The sequence below is a fragment of the Ambystoma mexicanum genome, chromosome 7p, assembly GCF_040938575.1.
Source record: "Ambystoma mexicanum isolate Mex_15411 chromosome 7p, UKY_AmexF1_1, whole genome shotgun sequence".
NCBI lineage: Eukaryota > Metazoa > Chordata > Amphibia > Caudata > Ambystomatidae > Ambystoma > Ambystoma mexicanum.
In genome coordinates, this window is record NC_090939.1 from 611,220,571 (window position 1) to 611,244,296 (window position 23,726).

The 23,726-nt window shown below is 42.8% G+C and overlaps 1 protein-coding gene across 5 annotated transcripts in view; it reads left to right on the forward strand.

Annotated features, from left to right (window-relative positions):
• Nucleotides 1-23,726, forward strand: part of LOC138526199 (cohesin subunit SA-2-like) — a 2,217,157-nt gene that overhangs the window by 306,976 nt on the left and 1,886,455 nt on the right. For all 5 annotated transcript variants that reach the window (XR_011283519.1, XR_011283520.1, XR_011283521.1 and 2 more), the window contains exon 6: nucleotides 1,004-1,075. Coding sequence is in view for 2 of the 5 variants with exons in the window: in XM_069636632.1 (XP_069492733.1) it covers nucleotides 1,004-1,075 (72 nt within the window). In the remaining 3 variants the exon portion in view is untranslated. The remainder of the gene's footprint in view (nucleotides 1-1,003; nucleotides 1,076-23,726) is intronic.

A 23,726-nucleotide genomic window follows, 5' to 3' on the forward strand; every position in this document is an offset into this window, starting at 1 on the left:
GACGGAGAAGGAGGATCCACTAAGTCTGGAGGAGTTGTATTGTGGGACAACCAGGAGGGATGCTGTGCAAGATCTGAGATTCCTTTCGGGTGGTAGTGAGTGACTTTTTCTTGAAGGAATTCCTGGCCGGTGTTGTAGATGGACCAGTGGGTGATGCACATGGCTTTAAAGGTAGTGCATCGACCAATAGGGGGCCAATAGAGGACTCTTAGTGTAGGGCTGATGTGCTCTCTGGGAGGTAGGTTAATGAGCAGACAGGCTGCAGCATTTTGGATTCTTTGCAGTTTCCTTAGCTGAAACGCTGGTGCATCTAAGTAAATGCAGTTTGCATATTCCAAGCGGGAGAGGATGATGGAGATGATCGCAGAGAAACGGTGAGGATAGGTAAGGTAACAGAAGATACGCCTGAGGATGCGTAGATGAAATAAACAGGTTCTGGATACGGAGTTGATGTGTTGCGAGAGAGATACATTTGTGTCCATTTTGCATCAGAGGTTTTTCACTGAGGTGGAGGTTGCCGTTAGGGGGCCTAGGGTTTGCGGCCAGGGAATAGGTTGGGGGAGGAGCGCTGTTTTTCTGCAGACTAGGATTTCAGTTTTCCAATAATTGAGGATGAGGTGGTTGGACATTATCCAGTAGTCAATATCAAAGAGGCATGACAGATCTGAATGGTTGGAAAATGGCGAATTTGGGGATTTTAAGGATGATCTGGGTGTCGTCTGCGTAGTTTTAGCAGGTAAGATTGCAGGAGCGGATGAATGCGGGGAGAGGGTTTAGATAGATGTTGAAGAGCAGGGGAGATAGGGATGCTCCTTGTAGGACCCCTGTTACTGGTCGTGGGGTGTAGGTGAATGGGTGGAAGAGCATAATTTGTGAATGCTTAACCAGTAATGCCAATGTTCATAGTCTAGCAATATGATAGTATGATCAATATTCTGTCAAAAAACATTTATGAATCATGGCTGTAAACATAAACAATTATGTTGTTTTCATTGTCTTTCAGGAAACCGGACTGCAGTTCAAGAAGTTCATGGCTTATCCTTGGATACTTACTGTTACATGGCCTGTAGATATGGTGACTAGTCAATTTTCCTTTTTCTACCCGCAGATATTTCATAGCCCTCTGCGCTACCACACCTGTGAATCTTTGTTAATGTTTTTAACACCATCAATATTATGGTGGGGTTAAAGAAAGCAAGAACAAACCTACCTGTAATGCAAAAGTAAAATAAGACATTTTAACTAACACGGCACACATAGTGCAGCGCCACCTCGTAGCCCTTACTGGAGGTACACCTACAGATTCGAGACACACTGATCTAGAGGTGAACTTCGAGTGATGGGTTCTAGGTGGCACTGTGTTTTGGGTGTCTTGTTAGCAGAAATGGCCTATTCTACTCTGTAAATGTTTGGTGTGAGTCAAAGCTAGCACTGATGGATATAAACTTGTATGTGTGCCTAATGAGTTGTATGTAGAATATTAATCAGTACCTGTATACTAGCAGCTTGAGGTATGGTCCCAGTGATGCTAAGCCTCTCCCTTCACAGAGGTACTACATAAAGAAGTACGATTGTGCAGCAGTTCAGGTTAGAAAGATATTAGTCAGGGCAAGTGGGCAGTAGTGACCTTAGCATCCCCTGCAACACAACAACAACAACATTGATTATTCATGGTTTGGTAACCACTAATCCCTACCAGACACCCTATTCAACAATCCAATAATTTCAACGTTTATAGCAAGTACAGCAAATCATTGCAAAGCACCAGCCACCATTATTAGACACTCGGAGACCCAGTTTGACTTCTGCCTAACCACTTCATCAAAGCCCAAGCAAAGAACGTGCCGATCTTTATCAAAGATCTGCTCTATCTCACAAGTAGATGTTAACTCATTGTGGCTCTCTCGCTGCAACTGTTCTCAGGTCAAACATTCCCTCATCACACTTTTGCTGAGAAAAACATACCTCCACCTTCAGTAACTGTGAAACATAAGACCAGTATCGATCTCCCATTGTCGGATATGCTCCTTAAACAGAACTAGTCCTTCATGGAGGAAAACAACATTCTGGATTCAGCCAAAGTAGGGTTTGCCCAGGCAAAGTATGTGGTTAGCTTGTCATTGGAATGGAGACTGAAACTGGGGCTCTGATCATTGTAGATCTGTCTTCTGCTTTTGACACTGTCAGCCACTTCATCATGGATCCCGACCTTTCTTCCCAAGGGGCCCTGACTGTCAGGCCACCATCTTTCCAATCCCAACCCAGTCATTGAGTATTTTTCTACCTTTGGGCTTCTGCCTTTTTGAATATTGACCTGTGCACACCACTTCAGTCATCGGAGCTTCCAGCCCTTCCTGCTACAGTGACAATGATGGTACACAAATAATACTCCAGCTAGGATCATGCCGACAACACACACTCCCATATCCTTGCCCGCCTTGCAGCTATCAACATCAGGATATGCCAAAACACCCCGAAATTCACACAGGTCTATTCTTTTCTGCCCCCACTCCAATCTTTGTTTGCATATGTAGTGGTAATCTTCCCTGGGCACCACCCACACCTCAGTAAAATGAGTCTGGAACACCTCTCTATTGCTTGATGCGAGCCAACCACTGTCCACCCTGACTTTTACCATTGTCAAAGGCTCTTACCATCACCTAAGAAAGAATAGTTTCTGCCTTGCTTTGAGAGCTACAGCCTTCTCTTGCTTATATTTGAGTTCTGCCGATGAGATTTATCTTGGTCTCCCTGCATACACATTACAACTCCTGCATGGATAAGGAACTCTGCTATGAGGCTCATAATGAGACGGCAAAGATCTGCTCAAAGCTGCGCATTGGTTATGAAAAGAAAACGTATACAGTTGAAATCATTATGCCTTACACGCTGTTCCTATCAGCCGAAAGGGGGCCACCCCTTTTTTTAATGAAAATGTGAACTACTAAAACCCAGAAGGCAGGATCTGTCTCTTCCCAGCACTCCTCTCATAGGTTCTCAAGACACCACAAGTAACCATTGAGTGGTAGTACCTTCCCTGTCACAACTTTGACTGCAATTGTCTCTGCCAATCTGACTTTTGAGTCACCTATGCCTACTTTCCCAGCTCCCAGGCAATTCCCATCGCATAGTCTTGGGTCATTAAAACTATGGCATAGCATAAACCAAAGCATGAAAAATAGATTTGTATTATCTACTATGATGCAAGCCTGACTATACAATCTTTAACTTAGATTCACTAGTTTTGTTAAGTATAATCGTTACAGGGCAATACAAAGCATGTGCACCACTGCTATTGTAAATCTTCATAGGCTCAAAAGACATGGAGGCTGCACTCAAAGATTCAAATACTTGTATAGCAACGTTCTAGATAATGGGAATCAATTAAGCAAATATTGGTCACAGGTGCAATATTGCAGAAGGAGTATGCCTATGTAGCAACAAGAAATACAAACACAGAGAATGTCTGAACGTGGACCATCCAGAATGCAATTGCACACTGAATAGAATGAGGTCAAAGAAGTGGCCTCACACACTTAATGGATGTCAAGAAGATATTTATAAAATAATTTGATGAAAAGAAAATCAATATTTATGAGAGCAGTTTTTTTGCAAATATATAAAAATTGACATAAGACACAGTGAACAAAACCATTCAAAGAAAATTAAAGGTAATAGGGGGGAAAATGTGTCCCAAGCACACCAGAACACATATACATAACAGTCAACCTCTCGCCTATTTAACACCTAAATGCAAGGACAACATTCTTGGCCCAACGCGTTTCGGGAACTAAGTCCCATCTTCAGGGGGTAAACCTTGCTAAGTTCCTAAAATACAGAAAGAATACGTAATTTGGAGATTCACAAACCCATATCAGAATGAAAGACTTATGAGGGCGTGGCCAAGCGGCACCAAGATGGTGGTGTAAGCTCGTAGCTCTCTCTGACAGAGTGAAATAATCGTTAATATGGGCAATATTAACAGAAGATAGTCAAAATATAGGTGTGCACTATATAAACAATTACCTGCTCTCCAATGCATTTGCTGGCTGGGAAACCTGTTGTTAACAGGTGGAGCACCGTCTTTGAAGCCGCGAGGGGACGCTATCCACATCACACCGGCTGGATGCCTCTGCTTCAGCTACGCCGGAGTCAAATGGAATGATGCACCTTTGAAAGCACCTTTACTTCGGCTGGAGGACTCTTGGATGTCGCCAAGTTGATGTGTTGCATTGGACCTATCTGGAAACTTGGCTCCCGACCCGCTCACTTCTGTAGTGCTGTCATCTTGATTTGAGGCATTGAGTTGCGGGATGATTTCTCCACTTCGGGCTGTTACACTGCTGGTTACTGGTGAAGCATGTGAGTAACCCTAAGCCCCTCTCTCTTGGTCTGCTGTGCCCACTTTACCTCTGCAGCGCTGTTCCTCAGCATCCTATCTTGACGGCACCCCCCACATTCCATGGAGTGACGGTTTACGCTACATCGTGGTCTGTGTTCTTTGACAGAGGCCTACTCACTACTGACACCCGGTGTCTGTAAGTAATATCGCGTCTGCTCTCTTCAATCATAAATTCTATATTATTCCTTCATTATTTTATATCCGGAAAATGGCTAATTATACCAAAACAAGTCCTGAATCAAACAGTACATTAAATAAATGTATGCAGAAAATCTTAGAGGAGCTTAGCAGCATTCACACCTCTATTTCCACGCTAGACTCACATTCTTTTAAAATACAGGAGGAAATTAAATGCTTAAAAAATTAAATAAAAGTAATAACAGGCAGACTTGTTGAAGCTGAAGAGAGAATTTCTTTTGTCAAAGACAGAGTTGAAGGTCTACAAAATATGCAGCAGAAAATAATTCAAATGGAGTCTGAAATGACAGACTTGGAAGATCGAAAAAGAAGCGATAACCTGCAATTTTATGTATCCCTGAAAAAATTGAAGCAGATGACCCAATTTATTTCATTACTAATTGGATTCCTAAAGTATTAGGAATTACTTTTTCCCCTCTGTTGGAATTTCAACGTGCCCAGTGAATTAGACCTCGTTTTTCATCCGGCAATTCCTCCTCACAACCTTTCATTGCCTGTTTTCTTAGACATCAATAAGCCCGGCAAACATGTATACACAATAACTCTCCCATCCTTTTTCAGGGGCACATGATTTTTTATCTCTCCTGATTTTTCCAAGCCGACACAAGCCAAAAGGAAACGATTTCTAGACATGAGATCCCTCATGAAAGATCTGGGAATTAGATATGGAGCCGGCGAGAATGATCATTACGATCCCAGATGGTCCCACCAAGGAATTCACTGATCCCTACTTCAATCTTTACAATGTACTCCGATGGAAATGACTTAATCCTTAGACCCAACAATACCTGCTTGTAATGATATAGCGTCCTCACAACCCATCTTTAAAATAACTAAAAATAAACAAAATAAATTCAGCATAGCTCGCAGTGGATCTGAATCATCGGCACCCTATAAACCTCTTTATAGCCTTGAATGCTCTAGAGATAAATCGGATCACCCATTAAGGCAGCTAAACCATCTCTGTCCTCCCTGCAAACTTAACGTATAATATTGTTTTTGAAATCCATATTTCATGTCGAATGCTACTTGAAGATGTATTAAGAAAATCCACTTACCATTAATATGTCACTCTTTTTATCTATACTGCCCTATCCATTCATTCATTTTTAACAAGTTTAATCTATCTCCTGTTGACCTGCTACTATACCATATGTCCCTTTCATCTGGTGCTTCTCAAACCCCCATGATATACTCTTTATGGATTTTTTGTATGGATTTCTTGTTTCTTCCTCCTATATTCTATCCTTCTTTTCCACCCTGGTCCTTTTACATCTCTAATGTACCTATGATTTACTATCTGTTTTGTCTCGTCTACCCTTCCTCATATGTTTCCCCGTATGTGTAATCACTACTACTGTAAGGATTGTTTTCAGCACACTGGTTTTTATATTGGCCTGCTGATTGTTATATAGTTTTACAGTTTATCTGCATTTGCTGTATAATGCTTAGCGTTTTACTCAAACTACATAAACGCTTTTAGAGATGACTATTAAAATTGTTAATTGGAAGGTAAGGGTAAAATATACCCATCAAACGACAGTCATTTCACAACTTAAGAAGTTTAAAGTTGATTTTGCATGTATTCAAGAGACACATTTGGACTGAGAATAAGAAAATCAAAGCCTCATGGATTGGCCACGTATTTTTCTCAAATGCTTTAAATGAAAAAGCAGGAGTCTCTATTTTGGTCAATAAACAAATAGTTTTTCTCTCATCAAAGAAGAAAAAGATCCAGATGGTTGTTGGATTATTTTAGATGCAATTGTCAATAATTTACCAGTTACCACAACCCCTGATCCCTTATTTTGGCTAAACATGAAACAGAATCTTCTGCAGAAAAAATGTGACCGTATTATCTATATTTGTGGGGACTTTAACCAAAGAATTGACGTCACATTAGATCGAAAATCGTCCTCCAATTTTTATCAATTCCAAATCATGCAAAAGTTTCCTTAATATGTAGATGACCTTAATCTAATGGATTCATGGAGATTCTGTCACCCAGATACTACAGATTATACCTTTTTCTCACCTCCCCATCAATCCCTGTCCAGAATTGATTATATATTCCTTGACTCTTCTTTTACGTCTTCTTTAATTAATTCTGATATTGGCTCCATAACGATCTCAGTTCATGCCCCCGTTATTTCTATGTTGGAATGGGTTCGTACATCTAATTCCTTTCTGTTAAAAGACGCTACTCTTATTGATAAAATCAATATTTCGAAGGGATTGTGTCCTCCGACGTATTCCTTATCTTTGATGTTACCCATTCCAGCTTGCTGGCCTTGGACATTTTTTCAGTAGAGGGCGCTGCGCGTCGACGCCCCTCGAGTCGGTGTCCCTCGACAGCCTCCGTATCGGCGCCGATGTCATTGTGCGTATAAATAGACTCGCGCAGCGTCCGTTGCTCAGTTCTGTTTTTCCGCGCTTTGTGGACCTCGGAAACGTGACGCTCAGTTCCTTTCTTCAGGAAGATTCTGCTTATTCTTCGAAGATATTATCTAAATACGATGGCTTCTTCATCCGAACCCTCGACCCCACGGTCTGGTTTCAAAAAGTGTTGTGACTGTGGGAAGAAAATGTCATTAACGGATCCTCACAGGATCTGTTTGTGGTGCCTGGGGTCGGAGCAGCACTGTTCGGAATGTGAGGACTGTATGTCCATGACGGCGAAAGCCTTGAAGGAGCGTAAGGGGAAGTTAGAGAGAGGTAAGAGCTTTCAAACTTCTACTCCCTCGAAAGTTTCTTCGGCTGAGTCGAGACATTCATCTCCTCGTCGACACAAGAAACATTCCCGTTCAAGGTCTCGAAGCGGTTCTCATCAGTCTTCGAGATCAAAACACTCTAAGAAGAGGCGTCGTATATCTCCCTCTTCTTCTTCTTCTTCCTCTGCCTCCCCGGAAAGGGTCACCTGCCCCACGAAACACCACTCTCCAGCTAAGTGGGAGGAATTCTGTAAGAAAATGCTTAGCGTCTTCGAGAAAACGGCCTCGACCCCCTCAGAGATGTATAAAGGTGATACCCCGGGTGAAAGACCCGAAAAATCAAAACGCTGCGAGTCGTTGCACCCGGCGAGAGAAACTACCTGAGAGCGTCATGAACCCTCGAGTAAAGGCAGTAAGACCGCGTCATCGACACTGTCGTCGAAGGTTTCTTCGACTCATAAATCTGCGTCATCGATGCCTTTGTCGAAGGGCCCGTCGACCCATAAATCGGTTGTGTCGACGCAGTCTTCGACGCCACTGTCGACTCCGATAAAAGACAGACCTACAACTGTCACTACATCTCAGACAGAGGTGTCGAGGACTCCGACCATGACGTCCAGGATGCCGTCGACAATTTCGACGACACGAGTAGGATCCCGATCCTCTCGAGTACATCGAAGTCTTTTCAAACTTTTTCGATGCCCTTTTCGGGTTTGTCGAAGCCTTTGACTTCCACGTCGATAACCACAACGTTTTCTCAACCAGTGACAACCAATTTGGCTCCTTCTGCTCTAGAAATGGGTTTTAAACCATATCCTAGGTCTGACTATTTTAGAGCCTTGTCCTCTACATATGAGGAAGGGGAGGATTCCGACCATGAGAGACCCTTTGGTTTACAAAGGACTATAACACCCATGCCAGAGGAATTAATCTCTGAAGAGAACAGGTTAAAAGACATTCAAGACTCTCTCTACATGAGGCAGTGGTTTAGATACTTCTCCAGAAGTAGTTTGCTAAACCAGACCCTGGGGAGCATGCTGAGACCCCTTCTAGGATTCTAATCGCCAGAATAATCAAATTCATGGGGTGGTCTACACCTACGCCTTCCTTTCAGCAGGATGACCTTACTGATTTCTTAGATAAAGGTCCACAGGAGGATCCTGTTGTTCCTTTTCATACTGCTCTGCAAAGAAAATGTTCTGCAAATTGGGAAACTCCTGAAGTTCTCCCTGCAGTAAACAAGAAACTTTCTGCTAAATACAGGGTATCTGCTTCAGATCCTGAATATTTGAGCAAGCATCCAACTCCAAAGAGTTTGGTTGTACAAGCAGCAACTTCATCAAACAGTAGATCTGCATACCCTACTATTCCGCAGGACAGGGATGATAAAAGATTTGATGCCATGTCAAAAAAAGTCTTTTCGGCATGTAGCATGGCGCTTAAATCTATCAACGCCACTTGCATGCTAGCAAGATTCAGCCATACACTTTGGGAGTGTGCTTCATCTGTGGCTGTCTGTCTCCCAGAAGGAGAAGAAAGGGAAGCATTCTTAAACATCATCAAGGATGGAAAAGATGCAATGTGCGAGTCCCTTCAAACAGGCATTGATTCTGCTGACAGCATCAGCAGGGCCATGACGGGCAAGTACTACAATCCGCAGATTTGCGTGGTTGCGGAAGTCTGGTTTTGCTCCAGACTTTTGAACATGCCCTTTGACAGCACCTCTTTATTTGGTAAAAAGGCTGATGACAGCCTGGAGAGATTACAAACATCCAAGGCAGCAGCGAAATCTCTTGGGGCTGCAATCCGACAGACTCTGAATCCCCCCTCAGGAACCTCCTCGAGGGGTAGGTCCTTTCGCTTTTACACTGCATTTGGAAAAGACAGAGGACAGCCAGCTCAAAGGGGCCAGAAACGATTAATCCATGGTGGACGGGTCAAAGGTACAAAAGCTGCAGCAGCAGGTGCCACTTTACCCTCGCCATATGCGTCAGCCGGTTCTAAACCCCTCTGAGGTTTCCCCTCACAAGACACCAGTAGGGGGCAGGTTAACTCAACATCTGGCAGAATGGCAGGCTATTACGTCAGATGCTTGGGCATTGGAGACAGTTGCCCAAGGTTACTGCCTGCCCTTCCTACACACCCCTCAGAGTCATCCACCGGGGAACAACTCTTTGAAGCTTCCAGACCCTCTCCTTATGCAGGAGATTGTAGACCTGCTAGAGAAGGGTGACATAGAACCGGTACCTGTAGCAGCGAGGAACAAGGGTTGGTATTCCCCCTATTTCCTAGTACCAAAGAAGGACGGATGACTGAGACCCATCTTGGACTTGCGAGAATTTAACAATTTCCTCAGGAAAGACAAGTTCAAGATGGTAACCCTTTCTCAGATCCTTCAGGCCCTCCAGCTTCAGGACTTGGTTGGTATCTCTAGACCTTCAGGATGCTTATTTCCATGTGCCAATCCATCTCAAACAGAAGAAATACCTGAGGTTCGCAATTGACAACTCTCACTATTAATTTCGAGTTCTGCCATTTGGGCTGACCTCCGCCCGAGGGTCTTCACCAAGCTAATGTCGGTAGTGGCTGCAGGTCTAAGGAGGGAAGGGATCCACGTCTACCCCTATCTCCGGAAAAAGCTCAGATCCAGCTAGATTATGTCTGCCACTTCCCTCACAAGCTATGATTCTCCCTCAACTTAAAAAAGTCAAAGATATACCATCACAGAGACTCCAGTTCATTGGAGCAGTCCTGGACACTTCCCTGGGAAAAGCCTCGCCACCAGAGGTGAGGGCTCAAGATATTCTACAGATGGTCAACAAGTTTCAAAATGCCCAACGTCTATCAGCCTTTGACTTTTTGAGGTTGCTAGGCCTCATGGCATCCTGCATTTTCCTAGTGCCAGAGGCTCGCCTGAGAATGAGATCCCTCCAGTGGGCACTAAGAACCCAATGGTCGCAATTCTCAGGAAGAATGTCAGATCTCCTTCAAGTCCCGGACAGAGTGGCTCGAGACCTTCAGTGGTGGGCCTGTTGGGAGAACATCTTGAAAGGAGAACATTTTTGGCAACCGTGGCCGGAGATAACAGTAGTCACGGATGCCTCACTAACAGGGTGGGGAGCCCATGCCAATGACTTGACTAACAGCGGTCGTTGGTCTCCATCAGAGTCCAGACTACACATCAACCTATTAGAGCTGAGAGCGATCAGACTAGCGCTGAAAGCTTTTCTGCCATCAGTACAGGGGAAGAATGTCCTGATAATGATGGACAACACAGTGGCCATGCACTACCTCAACTAAAGAGGAGGTGTAGGGTCACTGCCACTGTGCAGAGAGGCAATGTAGCTCTGGTTTTGGGCAATGCAAGAAGGAATCTCTCTTTCGGCAGTTCACCTAGCCGGAGAGAAGAACTTGACGACGGACGCTCTGAGCAGGCAGAGTACAGTTTCCCACGAGTCGGAGCTAGCTCAGGAAGTCCTTCAAGAGATCTTCACCCTTTGGGGAACCCCTCAAGTGGATCTGTTCGCCACCAGCATCAACAGGAAGTGCGATCAGTTTCGTTCAAGGGAATTTCCCCCGAGAGGAGCACTAGGGGAGGCGTTCGTAGTGGGCTGGGAGTTTCCACTTCTGTATGCGTTTCCTCCCGTCCCTGTCATTCCTCAATTGATCAGGAGGTTGAGAAGATTCCGGAAAGCCATGATCCTAATTGCCCCGCATTGGGCCAGGAGAACGTGGTACCCAGACCTTCGAGACATGTGCATCTGCCCTCCGATTTGTCTTCCTCAAAGAGAGGATCTTCTCTCGCAGAAGGGGGGGTCAGGATCTCCATCCACTGCACCCAAATATTCGGTGTACCCGTGGTGAGGAGTAGCAGACTCTGGTACAAAATATACTAATACACAGAAACTAGTACTGCTACTGGGAAGGGTTCATCTTGATTGTGTGTCATTGAATAAAGCATGACCAATTTGTAAAATCAAGGAACCTTCACTGGTTTTACTAATCGAATGTATCTTGAAAGAAATATTTAACCCAAAAAGGAACAAGTGCAGAAGGAAAACCTACATACACACGTGGGGTTGTGAAAATAAATAACTTGTATTGAACACACGTATTTACGAATTTGTGCAAAACATTTTACATTAATTACAAACAAAGACAGACCATAATGTTTCCAAAAAATAATAATGCAACTTAAACATAGTGTAATAAAGAGAAATTCTAAAAATTGGACATAGAACAGAAAAATCGATACTGATCAACAACTTATGCTCTTCATGAGTGTTTGCGTTGAAACAAATTCTTAAGTTGATCCAGTAGAGCTATCAATCACTTTATATTGGGACAAAGTAATCCCAACTGGTCATGTGCCAGATGATTCCAACTGGTTGTATGCCAACTGGTTATATGCCAACGTCGCAGGGGGTATGTAGGTGGGAGTTCCACATCTAGAAGTGTAACAATCCAAATGTAGTATTGTCTCACTAAACCAAATTAAGTAGGTACATAAGTCCCCCTTGCTTGAAAACTGACGTTTCGGCGGCCATGGCGTCCATCGTGTATCAAGATTAGAGGGACGTGGAAGCCGCCTTCTTCAGGGCGGTTGAGTGACCCCTGTAGTGAAAAAGACCAAGAGAAAAAAGCATAGGTCAATTACTCTCTTGGTAAAGTGGTGTTTCCCTGCCGGACTTTTAAGGGTGGATTAGTAAAAGGTTGACCGAATCAGAACCTGAAGGACAATAATTCCAATTATGGTGAATACTAAAAAGTAAAAGGGTGAGGGAACCTTTAATGAGAGACAGAGTGAACTGTATGTCGACTCCTATCTTTAATTGGCCGTGGTGGGTGTAAAAAATATAAATATCTCACCACAGAAACCTTGTGGACACTCTCTTAGTCGCGCAGACTCTCCGGACTGGGCGTCGCGGGATACAGGGGTGGTTGCAGTGCAAGAGGGGAAAATAAACCCTTGGTTACCCTTCTTGTTTGCTATGTGCAGCTCACACTCCCGAGGTAATGCTCTGTAAGAAAGTTAACAGAGATGTGGGTAAAGGTAGGAATTGACAGGTGCTGTGGACCTCCTGACTAGTGTGCCTATTCGCAGTTGTAAAAAGGAGAGTAGGAAACACTACCTGGGTGGGAATGTACGGTAGAAAATCTGAATATTCCTTTATGGTGAAAAACCCAAAAATGGGGGAGGCTCAAGCAGTGTGTAGCCGTCCTTCTTCTTTATTTCTGTAGCAGAAGAAGTAAAAAAAAAAGAAAGAATAAAGCTAATTGTAAAAAATGATTTTTGGCAGTTCACATGTCTTTCTGAGTTAAAGATAAACCGTGACAGACATCAGAACCCTCAACCTTCACGCTTGGTTTCTGAAAGATTGAGATACAAGGATTGGGATCTCACGGATGACGTCATGGAGGTGTTGCCTTCAGCTAGAAGGCCAGCAACAAAGACTTCATACCGCTGCCGTTGGAACACATTTTGCAGCTGGTGTAGAGAAAATAATATTGAACCCTTTACATGCAGTACACCAATGGTGTTATCTTTCTTACTCTATTTAGCAAATTCAGGTCTTCAAGTTGGTACGATCAAGGGCTACCTCGCAGTGCTGTCAATCTTTAAGCGCACTGCGGAGGAGCCTTCATACTTCTAATTACCCCAGGTAATCCAATTTCTGAAAGGGTTAACTAATGTTTATCCCCCAAAGCCTTTCCAAGTTCGATTGTGGGACCTAAATCTAGTCTTAAATTTTCTGATGGGTACTCCTTTTGAACCACTCCATTCTTGTTCATTAAGATTTCTCACTCTTAAAACAGTCTTCCTAGTGGCTCTAACATCTGCCAGAAGAGTGAGTGAATCACAAGCTCTATCTTGCAAACCTCCTCATACAATCTTTCATAAAGACAAGGTTGTCTTACAAGTGAAGCCTAATTTTCTCCCAAAGGTGGTCTCTGAATTCCACATTACTCAGAAAATAACTTTACCTTCATTCTATCCCCCCCCCCCCCCCCCCAGGGAAAGAGGAAGAGAGGTTACATAGGCTGGATCCAAGGCGTGCCTTGAGTTTTTATATCAACAGACTTGCTAAAATAAGGCAAGCAGACCAACTGTTTGTAGGTTATGCAGGGCACAAATTAGGATTGCCAATCCCGAAACAGACAATTTCAAGATGGATTATTTTAACCATTCTAGAATGCTACAGATTGGTAGGAAAAGAACCCCCTCAACATCTTTGGGCTCATTCAACCAGAGGTATCGCAGCCTCTTCGTCTCTCCAAAGAGGGGTTCGATTCAGGACATATGTGCGGCTGCCACGTTGGCGTCCGCACATACCTTTACAAAATTTTACAGCCTGGATTCCTCCTCTAGCCAGGAGACAAGATTTGGGAAAGCTGTGTTGCAGTCTGTACACTCTTAAAGGGAAATATTCCAATTTTACTCCCACCACCTTTTTTACACCACTGCTATGGGAGTCTATCAAAGATGAGGAATACGTCAGAGGACACAATCCCTTCGAAGAACAAGTTACTTTCTTACCTTGTAAAGTTCTTTCGATGGGATGTTCCTCTGACGTATTCCTCATCACCCCTCCCATCCATCCCCGCAGTAAAACTTCCCTTGTAGTTGCATCTTACGCTCCTTCAAGGTCAATAACCAATTCATGCACAGCAAATATTAAGCTTCAAAATGGAAATGAGCAACGGACGCTGCGCAAGTCTATTTATACGCACAATGAATTCGGCGCCCTCTACTGAAAACATTTCTGAGGCTAGCAAGCTGGAATGGTCAACATCAAAGATAAGGAATACGTCGGAGGAACATCCCATCGAAAGAACGTTACAAGGTAAGAAAGTAACTTGTTCTTCTTTTAAAGACTTTTTTGAGACCAATTGCCCAGAACATACTTCAATGCATAACAACGGGGATGCCTTCAAAGCGACTTTATGTGGCTTCATGATTCAATTTGCTGCTTCAAAAAAAGACAAGCTGACTCTGCTTTCAGTGAATTAACTACCATTAAAACACTTGAAATATTGTATTATAATAGCCCAAACCATAACATTGCTAAAACTCTGAGAGTAAATATATATAAATTATGCACCAATAAAACGGCCAACTCTCTACTTCATTCCAAATCCAAATTTTATACTAATTCAAACAAAGCAGGTAAAATTCTAGCCTGCTACTCAAAAGCTAAAAAAGAGAAATTGTTCATGAATTTGATTACATGTCCTGATGGTAAAAGATTGACTCAAGAAAATGACATCAGTAAGGCATTTTGATTTTTACTCTAACCTAAACTCAGCAGATCCATCCATCAAATCACCTGAAATCATATCTTTTCTTCAACAAAACAGGAAAATTAACATGGATCCTATTGACATATCATCACGTCATAGTTCCATCTCTGTAACATAAATCAAACAGGCCATTATAGACCTTAACCTGGGAAAGCTCCAGGCCAAAGTGGTTTTTCCATTGATTTTTTTAAAAACATAGATTGAATCCATTTCTCCTAAACTTATAAAAATATATTGTCATTTTATTGATAATGGTAATAGTTATGGCTCCTTTTCTCTGCATACTATTTCCTAAACCAGACAAAGATCCCTCATTCATTAAAAAGTATAGGTCAACGTCCTTAATTCCGAATCCAAGATATTTTTCTAAAATTCTACTTAAAACATTAGAAACGTTCCTCCCTAAATTCATTCACATTACCCAGTCTGGGTTTATCAAAGATCGACATGCTTCCTCCAACACTAGATTATTATTTAACGTTCTAGCACACGCTCAAAAATCTAATGATACTTTAGCTCTTCTTGCCTTAGATGCAGAAAAAGCATTTGATAGAGTTTCCTAGCCCTTCATATTTCACTCCTTTGCCTTATTTTATTAATCTTGTACGAGTCCTATATTCACCCCCCTGCACTCGAATCCTCATCTACTCTTTATTCTTCCTTTCCAATATTACGAGGTACTCTACAGGGATGCCCCCTCTCTCCATTCTTATTTAACTTAGCCCTTGAACCTCTCCTACAGAATATTAGATCTAATGTTAACATTAAGGCATTTTTTTAGGCAATTCTGAAGTCAAAATCTCTGCTTATGCTGAGACATTCTATTATACTTGTCTAACCCTCTCTCTTCTATGCCAAACTTAATCTCTACTGTAAAAGACTTCTCTTTAGTGTCGGGATACAAACTTAACCTTGAAAAGTCTGAATTTTTACCACTCACTAATGCTTGTACTCTTACTAATACCCCACTATTTGGAATGTCATGGCAACCCTCACATATCAAATATCTTGGTTTACACATCACTGAGGATATTCATTCCACCATTGCTATTAATACCAATCTTATGTTAGAGAAAGTTACCAACATAATCTCTGGATGGTCACCATTTTTCCTATCTTGGTGGGGTCGCCTTGACTCCATCGAAATGATGATTAGCCCAACAATCTTTTATTCACTATCATTTTGCTCCCTACTAAATTCTTTTAAAAACTTGATTCTTTACTTACAAAGTTCTAATGACCCCAAGAATTGCCATTAACAAACTTAGACTTTCTAAACTTGCTGGAGGAATTGCATTTCATGATTTTCTTATTATATCATAAGGCTTTTTCTCTCAAGCAACTATCCTCTTTTTTTTTTGTTATGCAAAATCAATTAAGTAATGCTCCTACATGGATGATGGTTGAGGCCAATATATGTGCCCCCTCTCTTCTTTTTCTTTTAACCCCTTCTTGGCCAAATATCTCCTCTTATCCCTCTCTTCATTTCTTAAAGACAATCTGGAATAAACTCCCAACTGGCTCTTTTTCACAGACTGAGCTCGGAGATCTCTTCTTATGGTCTAATAAATCTTTTCGTAGTGAGTTAAATTAAAATATTTTTAATAGATGGTACTCTTCAGGTATTACATTAATAAAACATTTATTTCACAACTTTATATAAATTCCATTTGCTCTATTATCTCATCAACACAATGTTTTGATGCATCTTTTCATAGATCTCTGGTCAACACCTTGACCAAATCCCTTCCTAAGTTAAAACAAAAATCCCCCTCACTACTTTTACTGTCAATGCTATATCAACCCTCCATCAAAGTGGCTAAGGTGTACTCCTTTTTCCTTTTCTCAAAATTAATTTTATTAAGTATTTTCATGTCATGTAGTTTCAAACTTGAGCATTAGTACAATCGCATTATTATTTCAGATGATACACAAACATGTTCACTTCTTAGTTTAACTTTAACTCCCTTCCCACCTCCTGTCCTCACTTCTCCTTCCCCTGGAGACTCGACGGGTCACGGGCAGTGGTCTTTGGGACGTGCACAATCGCTTCCATGGGTGACCAGTTTCAATTCATTTATATGCTTCAAGGAAGGGTGCCGATTCCATTTCCCTGCTCGGGGAGATTCCATGGATGGCACCTGTAATGTTTTCCATTTCATGGAGTTCTCTGGCTTTACAGGCCCAAGTTTGTTCTGAGAGGAGGTTTTTGGCTTTCCAACTTATTGTGATGCAGACCATGGCTGGTAGAAGAAGAAAGTGAGTCATCTGCGGCACTCTTACCATTGACCCTCTCGTTCCTCAAGCCCAAATAACACAAGTCTTGGGTCAATGCCCCGAGAAATCCCTTCATTGCTCCTAATCCACGTCAGAACTTCCTTCCAGTACATTTGGGATTTGGGACATGACCATCACATGTGCCAGTTGTCGGCGTGGGCCCCACATTCCCTCCAGCATTCAGGGCTGGCTTGATCAAACATTTTGGAGAGCCTTATGGGGTCATACTGCCATCTGTGTAGTAATTTTATTCAGTGTAGCTTGTACTGCGCAGAGATGGAGGGTTTTTTTGCCGATCTGCACATTTTCTTCCACAGCTGGGCCGACATCAATGGGCCTAGGTCTTTCATCTTTTTTTTAAGGCTATTGAGTCTGCTTCCTAGTCCCCCCCATCTGTGATCATTATAGTTGGAAGGTAAGGACCTTACTTTAATGTGTCTTGCTAAGTATTTGCTCTAGAGTGGTGAAGTCTCTTTGGAGCTTGTCTTTCCCTTTCGGCGTCATGAGCACTCCTTTTGGCTGCAGGAACATAAACACCCCCAGTGTTCCCATTTGAAGTCCTGCTTCCAGGTCTTGGATTGATATGCACCCGTCAGTCTTTGATTTGTCCGGATCGTTCTAGGCCCGCTTCCTACCACCTTTTGGTAGCGATTTGGTTCTCGGATTCCGTCCCTGATGGGGGGGGGGGGGCTGGGGAGATAAAGCTCATGTGAGAGGGCCATGTCGTGAGACCATTCATTTCTCCTTTACTCCACCACAACTTCAGGAGCGAACCCATTGCGAAGTGCTTGATTGCACTGGTGGGGAAAGATTTTTTGGGGGCCCATAGCCATTCTCCAAGTGTTACCAGCCTAAGTAAATAATTCTCAATGGCCACCCACTGCTTCTGTGTGTCTCCTCTCAGATGTGGTACCAGGGCTCGAAATTGGGTCGCAAGGTAATGTGTAGGGGTCTGGGAGTCCTGTTCCTCCATTCTCCTTCAGTTGAATTAGGGTGCAGTAGGAGATAAATGATACCAATATTAACTTATTACTTTAATCAGGCAGTGGGAGCTAAACTGGGACTTTCAATCCACGTCAGACGATCAATATTTGGAAAATATAGTATTCCTCTTCAGTGGTTCCTAACCTTACTCAAACCCACTTCTTTATCTTACATCTCGCATTCCTAACTCCCTCAAGGATTACCAAAGCTTTTAACAACTCTTCCAATGAATGTTGGTCATGCCATCTTCCACATGCAATTTTTTTCCCATTTAATTTATGACTGTAAATTTGTGCATTCCTTCTGGTCCAAAAATTGGGCATGCATAGAAAAGAATTTCCACTTTCAGGAACAAATGTTACTCTCCGATATTATGATTGGTCTTATTGTGAACCTTATTTAAAAATAATCGATTCTCCTAATTTGTTTATACTTTTTATTAGCATTGCATTTCACGTAATTCCCTCCAATTGGAAAGACTCCAGTAAACTCTCCTTTATTACATGGTGGAAATATATTTGTTCTGTTCTTCGAATTGAAAAATATTGTGCCTTTTCTTACAATAATTTACATAAATTTAACAAGAAATTGGAAATTTGTATGCAATACCTCAACTGTTCTGATTAATTATCACTATGTATTTTTCATAATTAAATGCTTCCTTCCCTTTTTACCCCTCTTTTTATACCATGTCTTGTCTAATCTGTCTAACCTGTTCATCCACATTACATATTTGAACTCAATTAAACTGTTATGATTTTATAGTTCTTTAAACATTACATGACTATTAATATACTATTCATAATTGTTGTTGTTTGTATATTAATACATTCAATTGGTTAATAAAAATAAACAAAAAAAAGGAGGACACACTTATCGATTGTAAATGTGTACTGCTAAATAAATAAACATACCTCGAGTAAAACTCGGATGCACGTTTCTCAGATAGTGCTCAGAAACACAGTCAGCGTGCAAGGTGCCAAACAACACTGTCAGGGACTCCCTCTTTAAAATATGCCTGTAGCTACATCTCCAACAATTATAACCCATCCATGTTCTCATATGACTAAGCAGCTGATGTCAATTCAAAGTGTATTAAGGGAGTATGCCCTCTCTGCAGTTACATGCTACTAATATTTCGTACATTTACGTTTGTCACAGTTTGAAAATGTCACCTGCAATAATGTAGTATATAATCCTAGCCAACGCCTCGTTGAGATCATACCAGTGGTGAAAGGCGCTATACAAATGCCCAATAACATAACGGAACTTAACTCCAGTTTAACCACTCTACGTGTACAAAAATAAAAATATGCATACCAAGTGCACATCAAGGACCTTCCTCCCCATTAAGCTAATGCTTGTTCTGATGTAGCAATTCCCTACACACCGTGTGTGCCGAACGTGACATTCACCTGGCTGTGAAGCAGAAATACAGCTGGAGCGCGTCACATGGTTATAACAGAAACATGTTGTGGCGTATCATTACATCATAAACTCCACCGCGCTGAGTGGTGTAGAGGGCCATTTCTCAGACGCCGTCTTTAAAGGGACAAATGTTAGGTTTAAATGTCATATCATTTTGTTTATATGTGTTACAGACCTTTGAGGTTTATTATGCTGTGTTCCATTCATGCATACACATTCCGAGAACTCCTGCATTCTAGGATTCTCTCGGAATGTGTATGTACTGCATGCTTTGAACTGGCAGACAGTTTGCCTTGAGTACCTTAAACTGAAGGTGCCTCTGCTGCCTGTGCATAGTTTAACTTAAATAAAGCCTTTTGTTAAACTCCTTACGGCATCGGTCCCATTTCAACAACAAACCTACTTTGTTTGCAAGTTCGAGCCAAAGGGCTCAATATTAACAATAGTAATGCCGCACATAGACAGACTGCAAGGAGAAAGGACGATCTGCCTGTCTGCTGGAAGTCCCCTTGACCAACAATGCATTGCGTTTGTGTGTGTGTACAACATTAAACTTCATGATGTTGAGTAGTGCAATAAAGACAGTGTAGAGGAGGAGCTAAATACCCCCATCAAAGCTCCACCCCGATGTTGCCTATATGCTTGGAACCAGAGATGACTACACGAGCAATGCCAGTGAGGATGCCTGTACCACAAAGAATTTTCAAGACAAGGTATCCACTGAGAAAACCAGACATACATGCACAAAAAAATAGTGCTTTTCTGGCTGGGGTTCCAGAAGAAGTATGCATCTGAATGAGAAAGGAGACTGGTGACGTCATGCAAAGTAAGAACTGACGCACCTAGAAGAGACACACATGATAACGTGATAAGATGTAAATGTCCTATAGAAGTTGAAGATGAAGTATAGGAGATGAGCAGCATTTCGGGATCGAAGTGAAGATGCCCGTGCAAAGAAGCATTGATGAAAATACAAAGTCATTTTACACCTGCACAGATGCAGCAACGCAAGTAGGGAAAAGTAACCATAAAGCTTGCTATGTTGTGAATTAGTTGCAGCGATGCGCTGATGTATACATATAGGAATGTACAGAACCTGGATATTCCACGATGCACTTTAGCAAGGCTTGAAAAACTCATAATTGGAGAAGATTTCAGTGTGGCGCAGTTGGATTTAAAACTGATGGCGAAGGAGAATTTTGAGAAAGGCTTGGCTGACCCAGCACCAAGAACACAAGGCCACAATGAAATTGGGTGCTTGTCAAAAAGGCTACAGCGAACGTGAGAAAAGAACAAACTCTGTTTGAAGCAGAATGAAAAAACATTGAAGACATCAAGAGTTCATCATTTAATAGAATTAAATGCAGCAAAAGGCTCAAAAGAGTGGTCCCCAGTCACATGATCAAGATCGAAAATAGCTTGGGTCAAGCTACACTGAAACCAGGAGACAGAACGATGCCACACTCCCTTTATTTCTCAGGCATACACTGCTTCTGCAAGGCAGAGTTCAAAGCCTTAATTGACTGGCAATCTGTAGGAGTGATGATAGATGTTTGGCTAATTGGTGGGGAGGCAAGATCCATGCCAACCCTCCATGTACCTGGGGTGGTAGCCTGCGTGCTGCTTTGATTTTATTTTATTTCATTTATAAAGTGCAAAAAACCAGGCCCAGGGGCAACCGGGCGCATACTCTTAAACATGTTACAAAAAGCAGTAGTTACAGAAGTTACAAAAATATACAGCATATATACATGTACCGAAGGTTACCGTTAACAGCGTATAATACAGGGACAGAGCAGAGAGAAAATGTATATTCAGTCCTGTACCCCACATGGAGTCTGGACTGTGTCAAGGTCTCATGAGTCTTGGGAGAGCAGCCATGTTTTAGCATTGTTCTTGAAGGAGTGGAATGATGGTTCAATTCTGATAGGTGTGGGCAAGGTGTTCCAGAGTTTGGAGGCCAGGACGGGGAAGCTCACCCCACCAGCTTTTTGGAGTTTGCATCTAGGCACGATGAGGCTGTGAGTTTGGGATGCTCTGGTAGGTCGAGTGGAGGTGTGGCGTGAGAAGCGAGTGGACAGGTAAGGTGGGGCGTTGTTGTTCAGACATTTGTGAGTCAAAGCTAGGGTTTTCAGGGCAATTCTCTGTTTTACCGGGAGCCAGCGTAAGTCCAATCTGACAGAGGAGATATGAGAGCGTCTCGGGATGTTTAAGGCTGCCCTTAAGGCATTATTTTGTACAGTTTGCAATATATTAAGGTTAGACTGACTGGTCCCTAGGTAGAGAGCACTACAGTAGTCGATTTTTGGCCATAACAAGAGTTCTGGCGAGTGTGATACAGTTGGTGGAGTTTAGGAAGGGTCTACAGGCAGTGATAGGTTTGCAGGTATAGGCCGAAGCTGACCTAACTGCATTTATTTGTCTGTTCAGAGAAAGCGAGGAGTCAAGATAGACCCCTAGCGTCTTAGAGTATCTTTGGAGACTTTAATGTCATTGCCGTCAATAATGAAGGACTTGTAGGTTTGGTCTAGTTTGTTGAGCCGATGATTTGATCCTAAAAGTAAGAGCTCAGTCTTATCGTTAAGGCAAAGTTTGTGCTGTGCCATCCAGGCCTGGATGACCGAGTAAACATCGTTAAGGGCTTTGGTGTCAGCCTTGTAGTCTCCTGTGAAAGTATCTGGGTGTCGTCCGTGTAGTTAGTGTAGGAGACACCCAGATAGTCAAGCACATCGAAGAGGGGTTTGGTGAATACGTTATACAACGTAGGGGATACACACGAGCCTTGAGGAACGCCACAGTGAATAGGGGAGGGATCCGCTGATGCCAGCAGTGAGAAGACCCTCATGGATCTATTGCTTAGGAATGAGTGGATCCAGGCATTGGCAGAGTCGGAGAAGTGGGCTGCGGATTTGAGATGCTGGCAGAGTATTTGGTGGTTGACCAGATCAAAAGCCGCGGAGAGATCGAGGAGAAGGAGAAGAGCTAGCTTCCCATTGTCCTTCAGTGACTCCATCTGAGTTTTCAAGTCGATCAGAGCTGACTCTGTGCCATGTTTAGGACGGAACCCTGATTGTCTTAAGCCCAGGAGATTGTTTAGTTCGAGGTAATCCTGAATCTGCAGGTAGGCTGCGCGGTCCAGGATCATGAGCAGGAATGGGACTGTAGTTATAGGTCTGAAGTTAGTTGGGATATTAGGGTCAAGGGAGGGTTTTTTGAGGAGTGGGATAACCCATGCATCCTTTAGGTTGTTGGGGACAATACCCGTCTTGAAAGAAGCATTTATGAATGCTGTAATGAACGGGGCTAGCTCATGAGATGCTTCCTTGATAATAGGTGCTGGGCAGGGGTCGCCTTGGCAATTGGAAGGTTTTAAATTGTTTATGATGTTTTCTACTTCGAGAGTAGTGAGTGGGGAGAAGAGAGAAAGGTTTATGCGGATAGGTTAAATGTGTATTAAGTGTAGGTGTGGTCGGTGGTTGGTCAAGCTGTAGGGATTTCCGTTTGTCCCTGATTTTAGATTGGAGGGTAGCAATTTTGCCCAGGAGTGCTGACTGAATATTGGTGCACCAAGTGTTGTCTTTGGAGCAAGAGTCAGGGGGGGCTGCAGGTGTCTCGAGTTCCTTAAGGATATTAAAGAGTTCCTTAGTATTGGACTGGGCTGACATAATGCGGTTATTATAAGAATCTTTTTTTGCCTGGAGTACAGCTTCTTTATAGTTAAGGATGGCTATCAGAAGACTGTCGTTGTGGGCGTTGGAGTGGTGACTTCTCCAGCGTGACTCAGCTGAGCGTTTCTCTTTGCGTAACACTCTAAGCTGGGGAGTAAACCATGAGTTAAGGTGTGCTCGTTGTTTGGGTTTCCTCAGTTTGAGCGGGGCGATAGAGTTGATGGCTGCAAGCAGTGACTGGTTATACATGTTGGCTAGGTTGGTGGGGTCTGAGCAAGTGTCAGGAGCGTTATTTAGTGTGGGAAGGATAAGGGGGAGTATTTTTTCTGTCGTAATGTTCTTTTTATTTCTATTTCTATTGAAGGTGGCTGGGGCGACTGAAGGCCTGGGTGGTGGGGCTGCTTCGATGGTGAAAGTGATGACATGGTGGTCAGACCACAAGCAAGGGGCGTTGGAGATTACGCTAATATTGCAATTGGTGTGACTAAGCCAGTCAAGGGATCGCCCTTTAATGTGGGTGGGTTCCTGTATGTGGTGAGTGAAACCTAAATCTGTTACGGTATTAGGTCGAGGGCCGCAGGATCATTAGGGTCTTGGTGTCCTAGATTGAGGTCGCCAAGAATGATGGTTTGGGAGTTTGATTTACCATTGTTGAGTACTAACGTAGAGATATCATCCACAAAGGATGTGGGTGGACCAGGGGGTCTGTATATTAGGTGGATGGTAGCCATTTGGTTTGCTGAGCTTGACAGAGAG